The 21,634-nt window shown below is 35.7% G+C and overlaps 1 protein-coding gene across 1 annotated transcript; it reads left to right on the top strand.

The window, feature by feature from the left end:
• The first annotated feature begins 6,050 nt into the window (after nucleotides 1-6,050).
• Nucleotides 6,051-20,742, top strand: ubald2 (UBA-like domain containing 2). Its single transcript, XM_022200021.2, has 3 exons — nucleotides 6,051-6,328; nucleotides 14,692-14,748; nucleotides 17,171-20,742. Exons 1-3 carry the CDS (start codon nucleotides 6,209-6,211, stop codon nucleotides 17,480-17,482), a joined length of 489 nt encoding a protein of 162 aa, XP_022055713.1. The 5' UTR covers nucleotides 6,051-6,208; the 3' UTR covers nucleotides 17,483-20,742.
• Nucleotides 20,743-21,634: the final 892 nt, after the last annotated feature.

The following is a 21,634-nucleotide window of genomic DNA, read 5'->3' as shown; positions in this document are numbered from 1 at the left end:
TGCTGAAGACCAACGGATCAGAGCCTCCACACAGCCCACATACCAAAATAATAATAATAATAATAAATGTACACACATATTTCAATATGTCAAACATTTTATGGTTTCAGCTTTCTTTTAAATACCTTCATGAGTTTGTTTCTTGTCATTCTGAGGTTTGCAGTGTTTGGTTGTCTGGCGATTTTCCCTGTTTTCTTAAATTACTGATAATAACCAAGAAAAAAATATTTAAAAAGTATTCATGTTGACTAGAAATAAACCTAATTGTGAAAAAGACAGAATTATGTCCACATCAAAAAATCTGTATTTTTACAGTTTGTCATTACTTGTTACACTTTTAAAGTGTCTGACTGTGAAATTAAACTATGTTGCTGTAAATAAGCAAAAAACATCATTATGTTACAGCCATTATTTGGAATATACATTATTTATACCCAGGATTGAAAAATGTTCAGTAGCCATTTACACCGTTATTTGACAGAAAGCCTGTTATTTTTTAAAATTACAGATCTTATCCAGTAAAAATAAAAAAGGATTAATTTACACGTTGACTGTATAAAAATAATGTCCACATGAAATCATAAATAAAAAATAACTGGTTCTTTAACAATGTTTGACTACAAAATTATTTCTATTCCATTTAAATCAGCACAGATGATTATTTTACTGATATTTGCTGTTGTTTTGTGTTTTTTTAAAATATAGTTTTTCCAGTGTATTTGTCCAACTTTCACTGGTCACAGTGATGGAAGGCTTTATGAAGAAGACGAAGAAGAGTTTCCTTTTTCACTTGATTTCAGACATTTATTAGTGACTACAACCAGTTTTCATTTCCTCTGCATATTAATTTTTTGGTTTTCTGCTGGTCTCCATCAGAGGTCAAAGGTCGCAGCAGGATCAGTGAACCCCAGTAACCTCAGAGAGCTGAAGGTCACAGAAGGTCGACTTCCATCAGGACGAAACACAAAAAGACATCCAGCGACAGACGGATTACTGAAGAGAAATATGTCCCAGACAGACACAATATGATCAACAGAGACAAAACCACCACAAAGAGACGCAAAATGTCTTCAAACAGATGCAAAACCAACACAAAAGGATGAATAATGACTACAAGCAGCTCAAAGGGACAACAAATACCTTCCCAAAGACTATAAACAACTATAATGACAATAAAAATAGCTACAGAGAGACTCAAAAGGACAACAGATAGTTAAAAAGCACAGCAGAAGGATACCGCTGGTTCCCAACGCCACAAAAAAGAGACACAAAATGTCCTGAAACATGCAGAAAGACAGCAGAAAGACACAAAGAGACACAAAATGACCACAGACACAACAAAAGAGACACATTAAAAACTACAAACAGACAAAAAAATAACAATAACTGCAGTTACTGATCTCAAAAAGCACACAAATAGGTAAAACAATATCACAAAGAGACACAAAATGTCTTCAAATAAGTAAATTGATCACAAAAAAGATACAAAACAATGTCAAAGGGAAACAAACTCACGAGAAAGACAATAGAAATAAGTGCAGCAAGACTGAGAAGGACTAAAAATACCTTCACAGAGACACAACAAATCAAAAGATTGTTCAAATAACTGCATAGACTCAAAAGCACTATAAATATGTGAACCAAAAAAAGATGCAATATCACTAAAAGGAGTCACAAAATGACCACAAAAAAACACAAAACAACTGCAACGATGCAGAGACACAGAATATCCACAAAGACAACAGAAATAAGTGAGCAGAGGCTCAAAAGGACGACCACAGAGACAGAAGATGTGGCAAAACCACCACAAAAGATTGAAAATAAACACAAAGAGGTAACAAAGCATCAAAAAGAGCAAAATATACACACAAAAGAGACAAAATTACAACAAAGACCACTGAAATAACTGAAGAGAAACTCATGAGGACTATAAATATATGAAACACCAGCACAAAATAGACACAAAATCAACAAGATGGACTCAAAATGACCATTAATAAGTAAAAAAATATCACAAAGGGACACAAATTGTTTCCAAATAAATGCAGAACCACCAGAGACAGATGCATAATAACTACAGATAAACTCAAACAGACCATAAATAGGTGGAAGACCAACATTGAGTGACACAAAATGTCTTCAGATGTGCAAAATGACCACAAAAAAACACACAAAACAACTGCAAGGAAACGCAGAATGACCACAAAGGCAATAGAAATTAGTGCAGAGAGGCTCAAAAGCACAACAAACACATGAAAAACCAGCACAAACGGATACAGCTGGCTCCCAAATAGACAAAGTGCCACTAAAAATAGTCAGAAATTGAGCACAGAGACACAAAATGTGTTCAAAAGGACTACAAATGCTATCACAGTGACACAAAACAATTCCAGAGACACAAAACTACTACAATGAATGTAAAAATAGCTAAAATATGCAAAAAATATCATTGAGATACACAAAATAACCACAAAGACACACAAAATGGCCACAGAGATGTAAAAAAGACATACTAAAAACTACAGATAATGAATAAAGATAATTACAATTACTGATCTTTAAAAGCACACAAATAGGTGAAACACCATCAGAAAGAGATACAAAATGTCTTCAAATGTACAAAATTTTTGCAAACAAGACAAAACAACTCCAAAGAGACACAAAATGACAGCACAGACTATAGAAATTCAAGTTCAGAGAAGCTTAAAAGAACTAAAAATACCCTCACAAAGACACAAAATGTCTTCAAATAGATGCAAAAACACCAGAAAGAAATAGAAAATATGCTCGAATATGCAAAATGACTACAGAAAGACACAGAAGTACTAAAAGTTGAAAATCAACCACAAAAAGACTCAAAATAACTACAAAAACTGCTACAAAGATGATTAAAAAGGACCACAAATAGGAAACAAAGGATCACAAAGCATCAGCTCCTACTAAACACATGAATGTAATTAGACAAAGTTTATTTGTCTAATTAAAGCAGCAGATCGTTAAAAAGAAGAAACAGTAGAAGTCATCACCTCTCAGCTCCTTCCTGACGGCAGCCATCTTGTCCTGAAAGGTAAACAGGAAGCAGCCTTCAAAGCTGCTCTTTTATTGGTTCACTGAGTGGGCGGGACCTTAACGTTTAATTGGATAATAAATGTGTGCTGATTGGTCAGTTTGAACTGGGAAGACACGCCCCTATATGCATATATGCGTCTGCTGGGAGATAAAGTGGAAAAACACATTGCAGCTCTGTCTATTGTTTCTTTTTCTTCATTTTGAAATCAATGTTTATTATTTTCTAGCATGTTTGTTTTATTTACCAGCATATTTGTCCTTCTCAAGCCTCAGATGACTTCCTACACCTCCTACAACAGAGAGCGTTCTCAGGTATGACCACAAAAAGACACAAAACAATAATAAAAACAACAGAAATAAGTGCAGAGAGACTCAAAAATCTAGAATTGCTTTCACATAGAAATACACAATGTCCTAAAAGAGACGCAAAATATCCTCAAATACACCAAATGACCACGGAAAGACATAAAACAACCACTACAAGGTGAAAAACAACCACAAAGAGACACAAAACTATTTCAAAGAGACTTACAGGTGGAAAATTGCCTTAAATAAATACAAATCAAGACCAAAGGCAATAAAATCAGCTAGAGGGGGAGTAGAAAGTACAACACATAAATGCAAAATGACTGCAACAACTTACAAAAGCACCATAAAGGCAAAACAACAACAACAACAAATGCAATAGAAATGATAAATGATAAACCACCAGAAAGAGACACAAAATGACTCTAAACCCACTCAGAATGATGAGAAAGACACAAAACAAACACAATAACAATGAGGATAGAGGACGTAAAATGGACAACAAACTGAAGAAAATCTGAAATTAAAATGGTCATTTTATCATTTTTAGACATTTTATGGACAAAATCTTTATCTGCCTATATTTACTTTTACTACATACTATTGTAGGATTCATAGGATCATTACAAGTTTATTTTAGTTTGAAATCTAATAAAGATGAAATAAATTCAGAGTTTCTGCCTCCTCAGTGTTCAGATGTGATTCTCAGAGGTGGACAGATGGGGGCGCTAATGACTTTTTATTTAAAGACCAAACTCTGAACTGAAAGACGTTTTTTTTCCCAGTTACCTGCATTTATTATTAATTTTGGACAAATTCAAACTAGATGTGTTAAATATAAAACACAAAGAAAATCAAACATAATCTTGATTCTGTATTTTGCTTTATTATTCTTCAGAAAAACTGAAGAATAAAAGCAGATTTCCACGATGCTGCGATAAAGAATTAATATTTTTGCATGAAAAATGACTGAATTCAATCATTAATTAGTACGTTGACTTCTTATAATATTTTTATTTATTCGTGAATAAACTAACTCTTGTAGTTTACTTAAATCTATCAGTAAGAATAATCTAATGACACTCAATAGAAGGAACATTTTAATTTAATATTTTATGGATTTTTTGGGGACAAAATAAATAAACAAAAATATTATGAACAACAACTGTTTTTATTATTATAATTATTGCTTTATCTATTATTCATGTCAAAAATAAAAACGTGTACATATAAAAATAAAACAACATTATTAATAACAAAAACGGTTAATATCGTGATTTTATTTAGTTTTATTTGTTTTTTACATAAACCATATCAGACTATACTGACACACTTACTTCATTTTAAATTAAGCGTTGTTATTTTGTTTTGTTGTTTTTTTTTTGCCTAATTTAATTGATGAATTTATTTAATTAATAAATAATAATATTTTGTCTTTTTGCTGCCTGACATTTAGTGACTTTGCTAAAAATGACCGAAAATGCCCCAAACATGAGGATAAGACTGTATTTTGTCTGTGTTTGTTTTTGCAGCTTCACTAAGTTCAGTGTTTTTGTGAATCCAGCAGACAAAGTTCAGCCTCTGAAGTTAATGATTCACTGCAGAGTTCAGAAGAGCTGAAGGTGAACCAGCAAAGCAAAAAACACAAACAACAACAACAATAATAAACAACACAAATAAACAACAACAGCTGCAGGGTTGACTGTAAATACATAACATTTAGTCTGAAGCTGAAGGTTTATTATTTAATCTGTGTATGTTCAACACAACTACTATTAATATTAACAATTTCATTAAAATATTACATTACAGGCTCCACATGCAGACGGTGTTTTAAATAAAAACTTTTTTCTGTTTTGTTTTGTGTTGGTTCATGAGACTGAAACTGAATCAGCTTCAGTCGACTGATCAGCTCCAGTTCTGGATCCAGGATCAAAAATTCAGAGCATCTGCAGGAGAAAGAACACATGAACACATTAATACATGAACATATGAACACATGAAAAACCATGAAACCATGGAATTAAGTTGTTACAGCAGCATGGATATCCAATAAAGGGCTAAACAATAAGACAACACGGAGTATTAAGGTATACAGTGAAGGTAACAATAAACTAAAACTGAATTAAATTAAAACAGAGTAAAATCAGATAAAAATATAAAAGAAAAAATCAACAGAATATACAAGAGAGAGAGAATGTTCAAATGAGAATGTTTATTACATTCAAAAGAAAACAAAATTACATTTCAGTGGCTCTTTTAACACATATAATGTGTTATTAATGATAAAGCATTAAAATCTAAATAAATGTGGGCTGTGTTTACATGTGTTCAGTTCGTGTAGCTGCAAGGGAAAGCAGCCAATGAGCTCCGTGGATTCACGCCAAATATCCAATCAAAACATTACGTCAACGTAACGGATATAAATAAAAGCTTGTGTGTAATCTTACCGGGACATCGCAGAGGAGCGGGGCGGTCAGGATTCACTAAACTCTGTTTAACTCCGCTCAGCGACACTGTGCTAATACTTTAAACCAGCGCACCAGTGAGTTTAAACTCTCCCCCCTGGACAGCCAATCAGCGTCTCCATACCTAAGGATCCGACCAATCAGCGCGTCGCTAATTGGTCGGTTCTTCTCGTAGTGGAGGCTCTGACCAATCAGCGGGGCGCTGCTCTTTGTTGTTGGTGATGACATGAAAATATTGTTGTTGGAGCCTCGGCGGAGGGACACGGACGGACAGACGGCCGGAGCGAATCGATTCCTGTTGACGTTTCTTTTGTTTTTATTTCGGTTCGTCGGTGAAGCAGCAGCAGGGAGCTTCCGGAAGCAGCATGTCGGTGAACATGGACGAGCTCCGGCACCAGGTCATGATCAACCAGTTTGTTTTGACGGCAGGTTGCGCCGCCGATCAGGCGAAGCAGCTCCTCCAGGCGGCCCACTGGCAGTTCGAGGTGAGTGAAGCCTCGATTCGCGGGCCCCGGTCCGCCTCGAGCCGCAGACTGGTTCTGATCTGGATGAAGCCGTGGATCAGATCCGTATGTCGGTTATTTTCAGTATTTTCCGTCCGGACCGCGGCCATGCGCTCCTCTACCCCGATCTGAAGTCAGTTTCTGGTTCGAAGCTTCCGATTCGCCAGTTAAGGGAAAAGTTAAGGGACACTTAACTTACCGACTCTGTTTATTTCACATTTTAACCGACTCTGTTTATTTCACATTTTAACGAACTAAAACGTTTTAAAATGAGCCTCAAACTGAAGTCAAACTCACCGTTACATCTTTGATAATGTAAACAAGAGCACTTTAGAGCAGGTTTAGATGAAAAACTTCTATAATTAGGCGGATTAAACTAATCCTGAGAGGGACCAGACTGAATAAACACCATCTCTGATCTGTGAAATCTTCATATTCTTATGAAAATCTACTAAAGGGAGAATTTACAAGTCGTTTGACATGTAGACAGAGTTGGAACAGGTCTAGTTTACTGTCTGTAAACCAGTCAAATCTGGACCAGGTTGTCCTACTGAGGCTAAAGATTCCTAAAAAACAGTTTCTGATTTGTTTAAAACCACTGAACTGTTTGATAAAGTGCTAAAAGAGAGATTTCACTACTTTTTGTTGCACATGAAACACATTAAACCAGATTCTGAATAAATATCACTATAAATAAATGACATTATTGTTTTGCCAATTTACAATCGGGTCCTTTCAAAACTCCCCAAAAGAACTACTCAGCAGACTCATGCTAATGACCACCATTAGCACACGAGGGCTCAGTGACATTTTCATTGGTAATCCACCTAGATGGGAGAGGGGTTGGACGCAATGGGACAAGGGCTTTGCTTGCTTGTTTACATAATAGCATTTTAGGGCAAGTCCATGGATGTTACAAACATTACATAATAAGTTGCATTTATAACAAGGAAATCTATACCGTCATAGCCAGCCAATGATGAAAGGCTGTAATTAATTTAGTGCATGCACTAATGCAGTAATAAAAAAACAGTACATTCATATACTAACCTAGCTCTGTATTACTAACAATACAATCATTTACTGCAACAATTGCAGTCACTGCAATAACTGCAAAAACTGTCTGTAATTGCTGTCATAATGGGGCCGAGTAGACTAGGGGCCGACTTGGCTGGGGGCCGAGTTGACTGTCCTCCGCGCATTTCAATAACCTCCACCGATACTCACAACGACCATCGTTGAGTAGTCAGACAAGTCTTGGTATTGGTCGTTGGAATAATAGCCCTGGACACACCTCACAGAGGTTTAGAAGCTGAGGCAACACCAACCACCACCAGAACTGAAGAAGCCTCTTGGATGAGAGGTGAAACGTCTTCAAGGAACTTTCTTAAAGTCCAGTGGATTGATTTAAACTACTTTGGGTGTTTAAGAAAGTAGATTTTACTGCTAGTGTGAATCACATTAGATCTAAAAACATGTCACATCTGGATTTGATTGTTCAGGAGAGGCTAAAAAGTGAAAACTCATCTTTTGCATTATTACACACACATTACTACATGTTTGAACCTGTGTTTTAGAGAGTCTAACTTCTGTAAGATAATCTGGTCCACATGTAATGTAGTTTAGTGGGTCTAGATCTGGACCTGCTCAAATGTCTAAATGCTAAAAACAGTTTGTTTTTAGCATTTTCACGGACAGAATAAATGTTTCAGGGATTCTAAAGTGAGTTTCAACCAACATTAAGCTGTCATCTAAAACGTCTAACAGTTTAAAATCAGTAAAATGTGAATTAAAGGGAGTATTTGTCCGTCGGCAGTCTGAAGTTATTTCCCTTAACTTTCCTCTTACCTGCGGACTCTGCAGCTACGAATCAGAAGCCAACTTCTGCTGCTGCTTTAGCGACTGAGGACGTGGTGTTTACATTCCTCAGAGCTCCCTATGCTAACCGCTATGAGCTAAGCTAACTGCTATGGTAAGGTAACGGCTTTTTGCTAGCTGTTAGCCGTTAGCCTGTGTTCCGAGGATTAAACAGGAAACGTGCCGTTTGTAGTCTAACGGCTGCTGACATGTCCTCATTATCACACCATTACTCACTTTACCGACCTACCTAGCTCGTTCACTGATGTGTAGATTTTAACCTGATAATTACACTATTCAAAGTAGTTTTAACCATTTTAACCCACATTAATATCACAGTGAGTTCAGGCAGCTTCATTACACTGTGTCTGAAACTGATAATTTACTGCTAGAATCACATGTTTTTGTAGTTTTCTAGCTGGTTTTTGTAAAGTTTCATTGTCCTGTATGGATTTATTTTACTTTTTGACCTCAATTTGCTTCATCTTTGACCTCTGGTGTTACTAAAACTTCATTATCCTGGTTTCTGTATCAGTGTTTCTGTTGTAAACAGTCTGGAGGTTTGGCTGCTGTCTGAAGTAAACAAACAAACAAACAAACAAACACTGGGCTGTATGGAGCTGCAGGTTTGGTCTGTTTGTGTGTAAATCAGTACAACGTCGTGTGTTTGTGTTGGTTTTCCAGGTCAGACTGTGAGCTCTGACATCGATCCGACTCTTGTTCGGTTATATTTAGACTGATTAAGATGCTTCGTCCGTCCACCTGTTCTCACGTACAAACACAAACGTCTTTATTTGCAGCTCAACACTTTCAGCTTCTTCTGGTAAACACTGGTGACTCCGACAAACCATTTTCCCTCGTCAGGATCACGGATTTTATAAACAAAGTCATAAATTAGTCATAAAAGCCCTGCAGACATTCGCCTGTCAGCTGATCGGCTTCATGTATCTGCAAACATTCGGGTCAAACAGCAAACCTTTGTTTCCTTTAATTAACCAGCAGCTCATTGAAAATACTCACTGCTGCTTTTCTAACCAGGACTGCAAAAACTGTCATTTCTGGTCATGTTTGGTTTAAAAAATTGCATTTAATTTAACATTTAAAGTTCAATATTAGAGCCTTTATATGTTTTCCATCACAGCCCACCATTTTACAGTCTTTTTTTTGTGTGTTTTTTGCAGTTTTGTGTGTTTTCCAACATTTCACCAACCAAAGATTCATCAATTCACAGAAAACTCTTTAGATAATGGATCAACAAACAATGTAAAGTCGCTTTATGAACAAGCGGTTGATGGTAGCAGCTTTAAAATGTGAGAAAATGCTGCTTTCACTCTCCTACGTCACATTATTTTTGACGTTAATTGACTTTATGATGGACATTTCTCCCTTATTTTTATAAGGGAGTTTAAAGTTTAGATAAGTTTCAGAGCAGCAGGTGAACTCGTTTTGAATTCTGACGGTTAGAAGAGGTTTTAAACTCTTCTCCAAGTTTAATCAGATAATTTAGAGAAGCTTCTTCCAAGGCCAAACCCTGCGACTGTTATTGTAGCACAAGGCCTGTTGAAACACCTGAAGGAAGTCGTACTGAAGCTTCCAGAAGTTTCCCGTCAAACCACACCTCTGATCTGAGTCACCGACTGATTTTACAACAAGGAATCCACAGAAAGTTCAAACGGACGCGTAAAGCTTCCTTTCAGCTGCGATTCGCTGCTTTTCTTCTGTGGAACCGGCGTTTGTGTTTGTTGAAGTGACTCACTGACCTTTGTGTTACCGTGACAACACAACAGCCGAACACTCAGAACAACGTCTAATTCACCAGTGGCAGCACAGGATGAGTCGATGCTCAGATTAGTCGGTTCTTTGTTTCGGCAGCAGATGTTGTGTTTTCCTTCGTGGTGCTTCATTTTTCAGCTTAAAAGTCCTGCAGCTCTGAGGAGGAAACAGGAGAGAGAACTCAGAAATGTCTTCTGTAACTGAAAAAAGTTGAATTTCTTTCTTTCTTTTGCAAAAATTGAGAAGACAACTTGAGTCGACAATACCACATAGTACAGATATTTAACTATTTACACTTTGAATTAGTTTCTCCACTTGTAAAAAAACTCTGAATTTTTGTCACCTGCCTGTTGGTCTCAGCTGAGTCAGTCGAATATTTTCAGTTGTGTCGAGGAGCTCAGAATTTTTTAGTTTCTACTGAATCTTGTTGGAGCAAACGGTTAATTTTTTGGGAATTTTTAAATGAGACTTTTAAAATAAACATCCGTGCTTCCCAGAAGAACAGTTCAGGGACTATTGTAAAAAGTTCAAAACATCTGGATTCAGCATTCTTTGCACCGATTCTGACAGTAAACCGAATATCATGGGGGCATTTCATCAATTTTTCTGCCACTTTTACGGATAAAAGGTAAAATCGAGCGACATCAGAAACAAAAACAACGGAGAGATTTTCTTAGAAAAATAAAGAAGCGAGTCCAAGAAAATCAGTTTGCTTCCTGCTCGTTCTCTCATTTCTGTTTGCCGAGTGTCGTGGTGTTTCTCGTGATTCTGATCAAACTGAAAACAGTATGGATCATCGGAGGTGTTGCGTTCAGGTGTCCTCAGGATAAAACCTGAGTATCTTCAGTTTTGATATAAAGTTGGATTTATGAAGCTACAGGAAGTCACAGCTGGATGGATTTATAACAACGTCTGTTTTCTAGTCGAGCTGCAACAGTTAATCGATTATTTTTCGACTGTTCATTTAGTTTTGATAAACGATTTATCAGTTTTATTGATTTTTTTAGGAAGATTCTGTGATTGCAGCTTCTTAAATTTGGACATTTTCTGGTTTCTTTCTTCCTTTAGGACACTAAGCTGAAGATCTTTGGACAAAACACAACATTTTTGGTCGGTCAGTTGATCAGCAGCCATTCTGTCATCTAATATTTTAGATTCTAAAATCTAGTCTCTAGATTAGTGTCTTTTTTTTGACTAAACTTGATGGTTTAATGAAACAGATTAAACCAGAAACGTGGAGTTCAGGTGTAATCGTGTTAACCGGCTCCTCCGTTTTTCTGCCTGATGAAGCTTCGCTTTGTCACGTCAAACGAGTGTCTTTTGGAACACAAGCAGCCTTTGTGTGTTCGCTGCTCTCGGTGTGGGAACGTAGTGAGAAGCCTTTTGTTCCTCTGACAGAAGCGGCCTGATTTCCTCACTGAGCCTGAAGGCATCTCCTGTCCAGAAGCCTGAAACCAGCAGAGCAACAATAATTTTTTTTTAAATTTTTGTATGTGTGAATGAAAAGCTGCTGCTCTGTTATAGGTTTTACAGTTTTTAGTGTTGAATATTGTGACATTAAATGCAGATTATTATACAGCTGGTGTTAAAAAATGATTTTATAATCAGACAGTCAAAAATCGGTTCAAATACAGCAGAAAAACCAGAATATTTTTAATTTCAAGCAGTAACTATTGATTATTTACCATTTGTGTTATTCTTAAATTAATATTTTAGTAGAATTAAACAACTTTAGCCTATTTATACTGTAAACAGGCAATGATTTTAATATTAACACAATGAAAGTATGACCAGTGATTATCTAATTAACCCCCAGAGTGCTATTGGATTAAAAAAAACATGTTCAAAGCCTGAAAAATGTGAAATTTTACAGTTTTTCCTTGAGTTTTTTGGCCATTACTAGAAAGCTGCAATGTCTGAATATTTTGTTTTGTCAATTAATATTTTGTTGTAAAAATGTTAAAATTAATGTAATAAAGATTTTAATGTCAAGTTTGACTAAAGAAACTCATTTTTAAGCTCGTAATAAGTAAATTGTTTCTATTTTAAGCTGTAAATTTTACTTTCTTGATTAATTTTCTAATTTATCAATAAATGATTTTTCAAGTTCAATGAAACAGAAAAACAAATATTGTTGTTGTTTTAAAGGCTGTTGTGCAGTTTTACTTTGAAATTCTAGTGACTATTTTTATTACCAGTTATTGTAAAGATTAATTTCTGAATTAATTTTTAAATGTTTAACCGTCGAAAAGCTGCCAGATCTTCAGTGAACAGTCAGACATGTGGAGCAGGAAAAGGAGCGCTTTGAGGCTGCAGATGTTGCGTTTAATGACGAGCAGCTGCTGATTCGCTCTGTTCATGATGAGTTTTTACTCTGCAGACTGAAACCTCAGCGGATACCAGAGGACAGTCTCACTTCCTCTCTGCAGCGCTCACTTTTAGGCTATTTTTAGGGTTTTCTCTCTCTGCTGTCCTTGAACGCCGCACGACGCGTCAATGGAATGAAAACCAAAAGCAGCGACAACCAAGCACTCCCTCACTTTGACATGTGAGTCACTTTGTACGACAGATTCTTGCCGACGCACAACTGTTGTCACACAAGCAGGAGAGGAAAAAGGAGTTCAGTTATTTAGTTACAAAAACAGAAACTTTGTAAACTCACTACTTTCACAGTTATTAGACAGTGAACGCACCGCAGACCATTACTACAGACAGTGAACGCACCGCAGACCATTATTACAGACAGTGAACGCACCGCAGACCATTATTACAGACAGTGAACGCACCACAGACCGTTATTACAGACAGTGAACGCACCACAGACCGTTATTACAGACAGTGAACGCACCGCAGACCGTTATTACAGACTGAACTTACCAGAGACCATTTTTACAGACAGTGAACTCACCACAGATTGTTATTACAGACGGTGAACTCACCACAGACCATTTTTACAGACTGTGAACTCACCACAGATTGTTATTACAGACAGTGAACTCACCACAGACCATTTTTACAGACAGTGAACTCACCACAGATTGTTATTACAGACAGTGAACTCACCACAGATAGTTCTACTGATCTTAGAGACCCTGAACTCACCACAGACTAGCTCTTTTCTTATTTTCCTGGCTGTGAATCTCGTTGACGTCGGTTTTTCAGGAATGTTTTGTGCAGGAAGCAGCAGCTCTGTCGTGTTTCTCAGCTTGTTGTTTCAGTTTTTCTTCACTCCGACCTCGACTTTGTTCCCACAAAGAGAACAAAACAAGACGTCGACTCATTTCCTTGTTTGCTCAGTGAAAAGCTGCTGTTTACATTAGACAGTTTTTCTCTGAGATCCTTCTGGATTCAGTTTATAGCGACAAACACCAGATTATTCAGCATTTCATGTAAAACAAAGAATGTTCAGATTTTAAAAACAGAGCTAGTTAGTTTTAGTCTTTTTCGACCTGATAAATTAGAACTAAATCAGCTTCTGTTTGGTTTGTTGTTATAATAAAGTAGAAAACTAAGAAGAATTCATATTTTGGAAGCTGGAACCAGCAAGATACTGGTTTTGTAGTCGACTTATTATAGTTTGAACTTTATTAAAGCTTTTTGGTTTTAATGTTTCAACAGAATCAGCAACAAACTGTTCAGAGAGAAGCTGAATCAGTTAATAAAAATACAAGATGATAATGATTTGTTATTCGAGTCATTTCAAGTAAGGGTAAAGCTTCACTACCACAAGTTATAATAGAATATATAGTGGAATATTTCTGTTTTGTAAAAAACATCTGAAATTAAATATGAATGGTTTTCCATTTATTTTGTTTTTATAATAAATGTTTGAGATTATTTTTAATCTTATTTTTTTAAATGCACTTTAAGGAATATTTTGGATTTTGATATTTAAAAGAAAATTTGGAATTTATTTACTTTTTTAATCTGAACCGAAATATCTATGTTTTTCCATTTGTTTTGTTGCTAAATATTATTTTTAATCTTATTTTAAAAATAATTTAATATTTTTATTTTTGTATTCAGTAAAAAATTGGAATTTGTTGAATCTGAAATTCAATATGCAGTTTTCCATAAATTGTCATTTTAAGATTTTTTAAAAAGTTTATTTAATCTTTTTGTACTTTATTGAATATTTTGGTTTTACATTTAATGTAATACTATCTTCAATTTTTTTTTGAAATTTTACATTTTTTTGAATATTTTAGTTTATCTTTAGCTCCAGTTCCTAAGGAATAGTTTTTCGTTTTTATGTTTAATTACGGATTTTATTTGTTTTGAATTATTTTTCTTTATCAGTATTAAATTTCAGTTGTTTGCTTTTTGTATTAAACTCAAAATCTTAGCATTCTGACTTTTTTTTTAATCTAAAGCGAAACCAACAGTTTGTTCTAAACGATGAGTGAAGACGCTCATCGATAAATCTTCCAAATGATTGATTTCAGTTTCTTTAAAGGTCTTAATATATGTTTTGTTTTGTTTTTTAAATCCTGCTGTCACATAAAAATGTATTAGAGGGAGATTTTAGTAAAAACTGTAGAAATCACCATGTGGATCTTAAATAAACGGTCCTTTATTGATTCCTGCGTATCGAGGTTGTTTTTAAATGTCAGTAAATTCATCCTAGACCTGATATTAAACCTTATTCTGTCTGTTTCTCAGTGAAATCCTGTTTCAGATGACAGTTTAAGATGAACTTCTGTTTGTTTCTACAGACGGCGTTGAGCTCCTTCTTCCAGGAGGCCAACATCCCCGGTCACCACCACCAGATGGTGAGTTCAAGAGCAGCCGGAAAACAGAAAACTAACAACACACAAAGCGACTCGCTGCTGCAGCTTTTACCGTTTCTGATGTTCTGATCCGGTCAGAAGTCCATAAAACCATCAGCTAACGGATGGGACAGATGGGATGTTAATGTGAAGACATCCAGAGAATAACTCATGAAGTCTATCTGTTTGTTTTCCATCATTCTTCAGCCACTTCTAACATTTAGAATTATATTAGCCCTGGTGTCGTCCTGCAGGTCAAAACTGACCCGTTTTAAAGTTTGAAAATGTGGAGAAAAAAAGTCTATTTTCACAGTGAAACTTCTGATGTCCACATTTTCAGGAAATCTTTGAACATTTTTTGGTGGAAAAAAAAAAGTTAATGTTTAAGAACATTCACAAAAAAAAAAAATCAACCAAAATCCAGCGAATTTCGCTGGATTTTGGTTGATTTTTACATGAATGTTCTTCAAGAAAATAGAAGCTTTACTGATATATATGTAATCACTTTATGTATTTTTTGGGAAGATTTTTACTCATTTTTTGAAAATATTTACAAGAATTTTCTTTCCATATTTGGGGGATTTTTTTTTTTTAAATAAAACTTTCAAGGGGAACTTTTAAGGAATTATTGGGATTTTCTTCCTGAAGGTTTTGTGAATTTTCAGAAATTTGGGAATTTGTTTTGCTAAATTTTTTGTTTTTTTTTCAGACAAGGAAAGTATTTTTTGGTGCCTGTAAATGAGGACAGCAGGAGGTTAAATTGAATTCTGTGTCCCAAAGACACACAAAGTGACAAAAATGAGATGCAAAAAAACCTAAAATGGGAAAAAAATGAGAGAAAACATAAAAATAAGACAAAGACGCACAAAATGACAGAAGGGAAACATAACACGTCACAAAGACAACCTCCTATCTTTGGATCCATTTCGGTGTTTTAATTCATTTTGCAACCAGTTTTCCATCTTTTTTTTGATGGAGTTGATGGTTGCAGCTTTAAAATGTGAGAAAAAGCTGCTTTAACCATTACTTTATTTAGGTATTTTCTGACAATATGTTGAACATTTCTTCTGTTCTTGAATCAATAATTAAAAAGTTGCTGCATCCAATTACGAAGTACATCATCAGTAAATCAGTTTTTTGTAGTCCATAAAATGTATGTCAGCGTTCCTTTGAATGTCTGGATTACTGGAGGAAAACAGAGTATACATCACTTTTAGATGGCATATGTTGAGAATCTGCACTATATAAATAAAGTTGAATTCAAATGGAAGAAGCTGAAATCACAGAATTTGGAGTTTAAAACTAAAAATCCCTCAAACCAAGTGGTCAGTCTAGTTTAGTGAAATGTATGAAGCTGAAATCAGACAAATTAGACTTTTTAATTTAAAAAAATGACTGACTGGTTAATTACTCTGTAAAATAGTTTACAGATGAATGTAATAGTTGTGTGAATGAATGAGCTTTTATTTCTGTGTCTTTCTGACGGTGTGTGTTTGCTGCAGTAGATTCTAAGTTTAGCTGCAGCTCCTCTCAGCTCCTCGTCTATTTCTGGATGAACCTGATGCCGATGTTTGTTTGTTTGTTTCAAATCTGGTTAATTGATGATCTCTGAGGACTTCTGGCCTTTAGCGGCGACTCACAGTCAGGCTTCAGATTTGTTTATACAATTCTCCCTCATTTATGTATTTCTACACCATCTTTATATATCAATATTTATAGACAGATGGTTTTATTTGAACAGTAGAAACTTCGTGGTTTTTCTTTTAATTTTGTAAATGTGATATTTTGGTTTGTTTCTGAATTTTGAAATGCAGTCATGGAAAAGTTATCAGACCGTCCTTGTTTTGTTGTTTATTTTCATGTCTGGTACAGCTAAAGGTACATTTGTTTAAACAAATTAATGAAAACAAAGATGGCTCATAAGAGTTTAACACTCGTGTCATCCTGCGGATCAAAATTGACTCGTTTTAAAGTCTGAAAATGTGGAAAAAAATATATATTTTCATAGCAAAACTTCTGATGTCCACATTTTTGGCATTTTGGGGAAATTTTTGAACAGTCTTTGGTGGGAAAAAAAGAAATGTTAAAAATGTTTAAGAACATTCACATAAAAATCAGCCGAAACAGAAGTTTTACTGATATATATGTAATCCCTTTAGATTTTTTTTAGGATTTTTTTTTAAAGATTTTTACAAATTTTTTGAAAATATTTACCAGAATTGACACTTTTGGGGGATTTCTTTTTGAATAAAACTTTTAAGGAATTACTAGAATTTTCTTCCTTGAGGTTTTGCAAATTTTCAGAAATTTGGGGAATTTTTTTGCTGAATTTTTTGGGTTTTTTCAGACAGAGAAGCATTATTTTTGGTGGCGGGTTAAGAAGCCGTTCTGTGGTTTGTTCTGAATCCTTCCGTGTCCTCCTCAGATGGTGACTCCCAGAAACACTCCCGCCACGCCGCCCAACTTCCCCGACGCCATCACCATGTTCTCCAAGCTGCGAGCGTCCGACTGCAGCTCCGGTTCCTCCCAGTCGGCGGCCTGCTCCCCTCCGGCTCCGTCCTCCAGCTTCGGCTCCTTCTGGGCCTCGTCGCCGCCGAGCCACCAGCCGGCCTGGCTGCCTCCGTCCTCCCCAACCGGACACCGCTGCCACCACCAGACGCCCATGTGGCCGCCGGCGTCGCAGCCCAGCGGAGCCCAGCAGCCGGCCGTGGTCCCGGCGCTGAACGGACCCAGATGAGGAGGAGGAGGAGCGACGGCAGAACTGTTTAGTGTTTGTGGACTGAAGGAGAGACCGGAGCCGAGCCGGTCTGGACTCTGAGCCCGACAGGAGAGCAGCCATCACACCGTCTGTGATCCGTTTGGTACAAACAATGCGCCGAGCAATAACCAGCAACGAGCAGAACCGAGACACGCTGCAGAGTTTCACGGCAGAACCGAACCGCTCTGCTCACTTCAGCTGTTTCTGGAGGTTTTCCTGCATCTGCATGAAAAATGTTCCGTCTGCTGCACGGATGTTTGTTAATACGAACAAAGAGTCCTTCTGGAAACAACAAACTGAGTCTGAGCTCATCCAGCCTGAATTTAAAGAGAATTTTATCTGTTTGTTTTTAACCTAAAATGTTTTCATTTGTGTCATGAGCACTGGAGCTGAAACTGTTCAACTATTTCAAGCACAAATCAGAAAACGTCTCGACTTCTTGCCGTTTTCCACGAATAAAAACTGAATATTTGGACAAAGTTACACATCTGAGAGACTAGAAATCGATTTGAGCGACAACTATGCAACAATGTCTGACCAGAAATGAAGAAAAACATCAGTTATTGACACTTACTGTAGAATAATGTTCAAACAGTCCAAGTTTTCTATGTTTTCTGAAGCATTTCCTGTAAAATTTGACTCAACACCTGGATGGTTTCTTCAGTTTAGGACGTTAAATGAAACTTTGTTGGCGTTAAAATCTGATTCTACTGCACACAAGGAGCTCATTGAAGTGAAAAACTGTTGAAAATGTTCTTGGCTGCCAGATTTGTTCAGATTTTAGAAAAAAAAAACATAAGTCTGAGCTGAAGTCGTGCAGCAGATGTGATGTTTTTCCCTCCAGATGTTCACCGAGTTTGTAATTTCACATTTTGTACATTAAAACAGTGAGAAGTGGAAGACGAACTGTGAAGTGAAAGTTTGCAATAATCTGACGCCGTGAAGCGGAAAGAAGAAGAACAGTTTTCTGTAAATAAAAGATCCTTTGAGGCCACAGAAGCAGCTTCAGACGGTTTCTGGAGGATCCAACTCAGTGATTTTCGCCGTTAAACCGCCGATACCTCCGACCCGAAAGGATCCGAACGTCAAACCGGAAAAGATTCTGTTTCCTCACAGCGACAATCAGCTGATTTAAAGTTTGTTTTTTGGATTCAAACAGAGAAATCACATTTTATTTTAACTCCGACAGGCATGGAATCATCTGAGGAGAAATCTGCCCCGAAACACCCGAACGCCGCTTTCATTTTCTTTTTCTTTAAAGTTTTCCTTCATTAAAGGAAAACTTGAACACAAACTCTTCTGAATCCAAGAAAGTTTCAGATTATTTTCAAACAATCAATTGACAGCTTTAGATTCAACAGATCTATAAAGTTTGAATGAAATTTAACTCCAAAAAGTCTAAATTATTAAATGTGAATATTTTTATGGTAAACAGAATATCTTTGGACAAAACATATGTTGTTTTGAATGATTTTTTAAAGCATTTATTGTGATAAAAAGTTCCATCTTCTCTCCAAAATGTGAAGATTTGTTGCATTTTACTATCATATAAAAGTGTAAACTGAATATTTTTTGCAGTTTTGGGTGTAAAAGGAGATTTTCTTCACCATTTAATAAACCAAGCAGTCAATTCATCCTGAGAATTAATACTTTATTAAATAATTAAGTTGAATGTCTGCAGGTAGCAGCTTTTTATTGTTGATTCCCCCCCCCAAATAATCTAAAAAGTTCAGTTTCTCACATTTTAAAGCTGCAACCATCAACAGTTCACTTGTAAAACAACTTTATATTGTTTATTAGTCGTATCGGAAGAGTTTTCTGGGTCTTGATGCATCTTTGCTGCCATAATTGGTGAAAAAGTGCATCAATAACTCCAAAAAGAAGGAGTAAGTGGTTGGAAATGGTCTATTGTGATGCAGAATGTACAAAAAAAAGCAGCATTGTGTTCCTGTAAACACCCACAAAACTGCAAAAAAAAAAATAAATCAAAGATGATCAATTTACAGTCAAAACAGGTCAAGTATTTGGCTCAAAAAATGAGTAAAATTATTCATCAGATAATCAAAAAGTTCCTCGTTTTAGCAGCAGAGTGAGACTTTGAGCTAAAACAAAGAAACAGAAATGCGGTCCTTTAAATGTTCAAAGCTGAAAGATGTTCAGGTTACAGCCGTGTTTAATGAGTAAATTCAAATATTTGACCTGAAAATTCTTCAGCAAATTAGCAAAAAAGAGAGTTTTTAGCAAATGAGCTAAATTAGCATTACGGCCCTTTAAATGTTCAAAATTCAGTTTACAGTCACTGAAGCAAAGCTCTGCTGTTTGTACCTTAAACATGAAAAAACAAACAAAGAAACAGCTGTATGGGGCTTTAAATGTCCAAAACTCAAAGAATTCAATTTGCAACGACAGATTACAGCAATTTTCTGGTGCATAACGTGCTATTTTTTTTTGTTTTTGTTTTAGCAAACGAGCAAAAACTCGTGTAAAGAAATTTTAATAAAAACAGCAGAATGGTCCTTTAAATGCCCTAAACTCAACAGTATTCAGGCTCCAATGAATTTTGAATGTTTGGATCAAAAAAATATATAAAATTTGTCAATCAGATAATCAAAAAAGTTGATTATTTGTGCAGCAGAGTTTGTGACTTTCAGCAGACGAGCTAAATGATGCTTTAAATGTCTGAAAATGAGCCCCAAACAAAAATAAAAACAAAACAGTTTGCAATGATGATAGCAAGTTTTTTTTTTGTCCCATTTTTTAGCAAATGAGCTGAAACAAGTAAAAAGAAACGTAAAAAATAACTGCTGTATGGTCCTTTAAATGTCCAAAACTCAACAATATTCAGGTTCCAATGATTTTTGATTTTGAAAATCGAATGTTTGGATCAAAACAAATTATAAAATGTTTCAATCAGATCATCAGAAAAGGTGATTATTTCTGCAGCAGAGTTTCAGACTTTTAGCAATTGTCTAAAACAGCGACATGGTCCTTTAAAAGTCCAATAAAACCTTCTACAACTCTGTCTGTTGACGCGTTGGTTCATTAAATTCGTCACCTCTGGCAGCTTTCTCCTCTGATCTGAATCTAAACTCCTGGTTTTTGTTGCTGAACTCTGGTTTTGGTTTCTTAAACTTTCTGACTCGTCACAGTTTGAATCTGCAGCTCTTTTCTAGACATTTGTGTTCATTCGCTCTGTTGAGAATTTGTATTTATACGTTTAATAAAACGTTTGGATCTGCTTTCGGTTTGGCTTTTACTGTCAGAGGAAGGATGTGGTCTGACCGACGCCGAGCGTAACCGTCAGAACATCAGAGCTGCTGAGAAAAAGGCTGAATGTGAGGTTAAGTAATCAGGATGTAAAAGTACACAAATAGTAGTAAAATACACCGACAGACCTCACAGAATGGCGAGGATTCATCAGACGTCTTCAGAAACGTGTTCAGGAAGTTGATTTAAAATGAAAGAAAACTGACCTAGAGACAAAACAAGAAAAATGACCAAAAAAAAAAAAAAAACGCGACAAAGAGGCGAAAAACGGCACAAATAAAAAACAAAAACAGAAAACTCACTGCCTCAGATTTTGTTCATATTTAGAAACGTTCTTCTGGGACACAAAGCTAAGTTCTGTGAAATATTTTGAGAATTTCTTGTTTTCACATCTGGAATTTTACTGAATTTTCTCTTCATAGTTTAATGTTTTTTTTCAATATTTCTAAAATACGCAAAAATAAAATCACAAATAAAGAGACTGAAGAACCATATAATTATACATTTTTTAAGTATTCTCTTTTAAAAAATGATCGTAATTTTACAAATAGAACCAGAATACAAACAAAATAGACCCAGAAAAGAAAGAATAGAACCAGAATAAAACCACATGAAAACTGGAATAGAACGAGAATAAAACCAGAATAAAACCAGAATCAAAGCAGAATAGAAACAGAAAAAAAAGTCTGAATAAAACCAGAATAGAACTAGAATAAAACCTGAATAGAACCAGACAATCTTTAATTGAGAAAACAGAAACAAGAAGTGATTTGGTGCAGATTTATTTAAACTTTAGGCGATTTTCTGAACTAATTTGTTGTTTTCTGCATTAATTTATGGTTGAAACGTTTTTAATTATGTGAA

This window comes from Acanthochromis polyacanthus, chromosome 21 (genome assembly GCF_021347895.1).
Source record: "Acanthochromis polyacanthus isolate Apoly-LR-REF ecotype Palm Island chromosome 21, KAUST_Apoly_ChrSc, whole genome shotgun sequence".
NCBI lineage: Eukaryota > Metazoa > Chordata > Actinopteri > Pomacentridae > Acanthochromis > Acanthochromis polyacanthus.
Note: the sequence above shows the minus strand (reverse complement) of the source record. Positions and strands in the feature narration are given on the sequence as shown.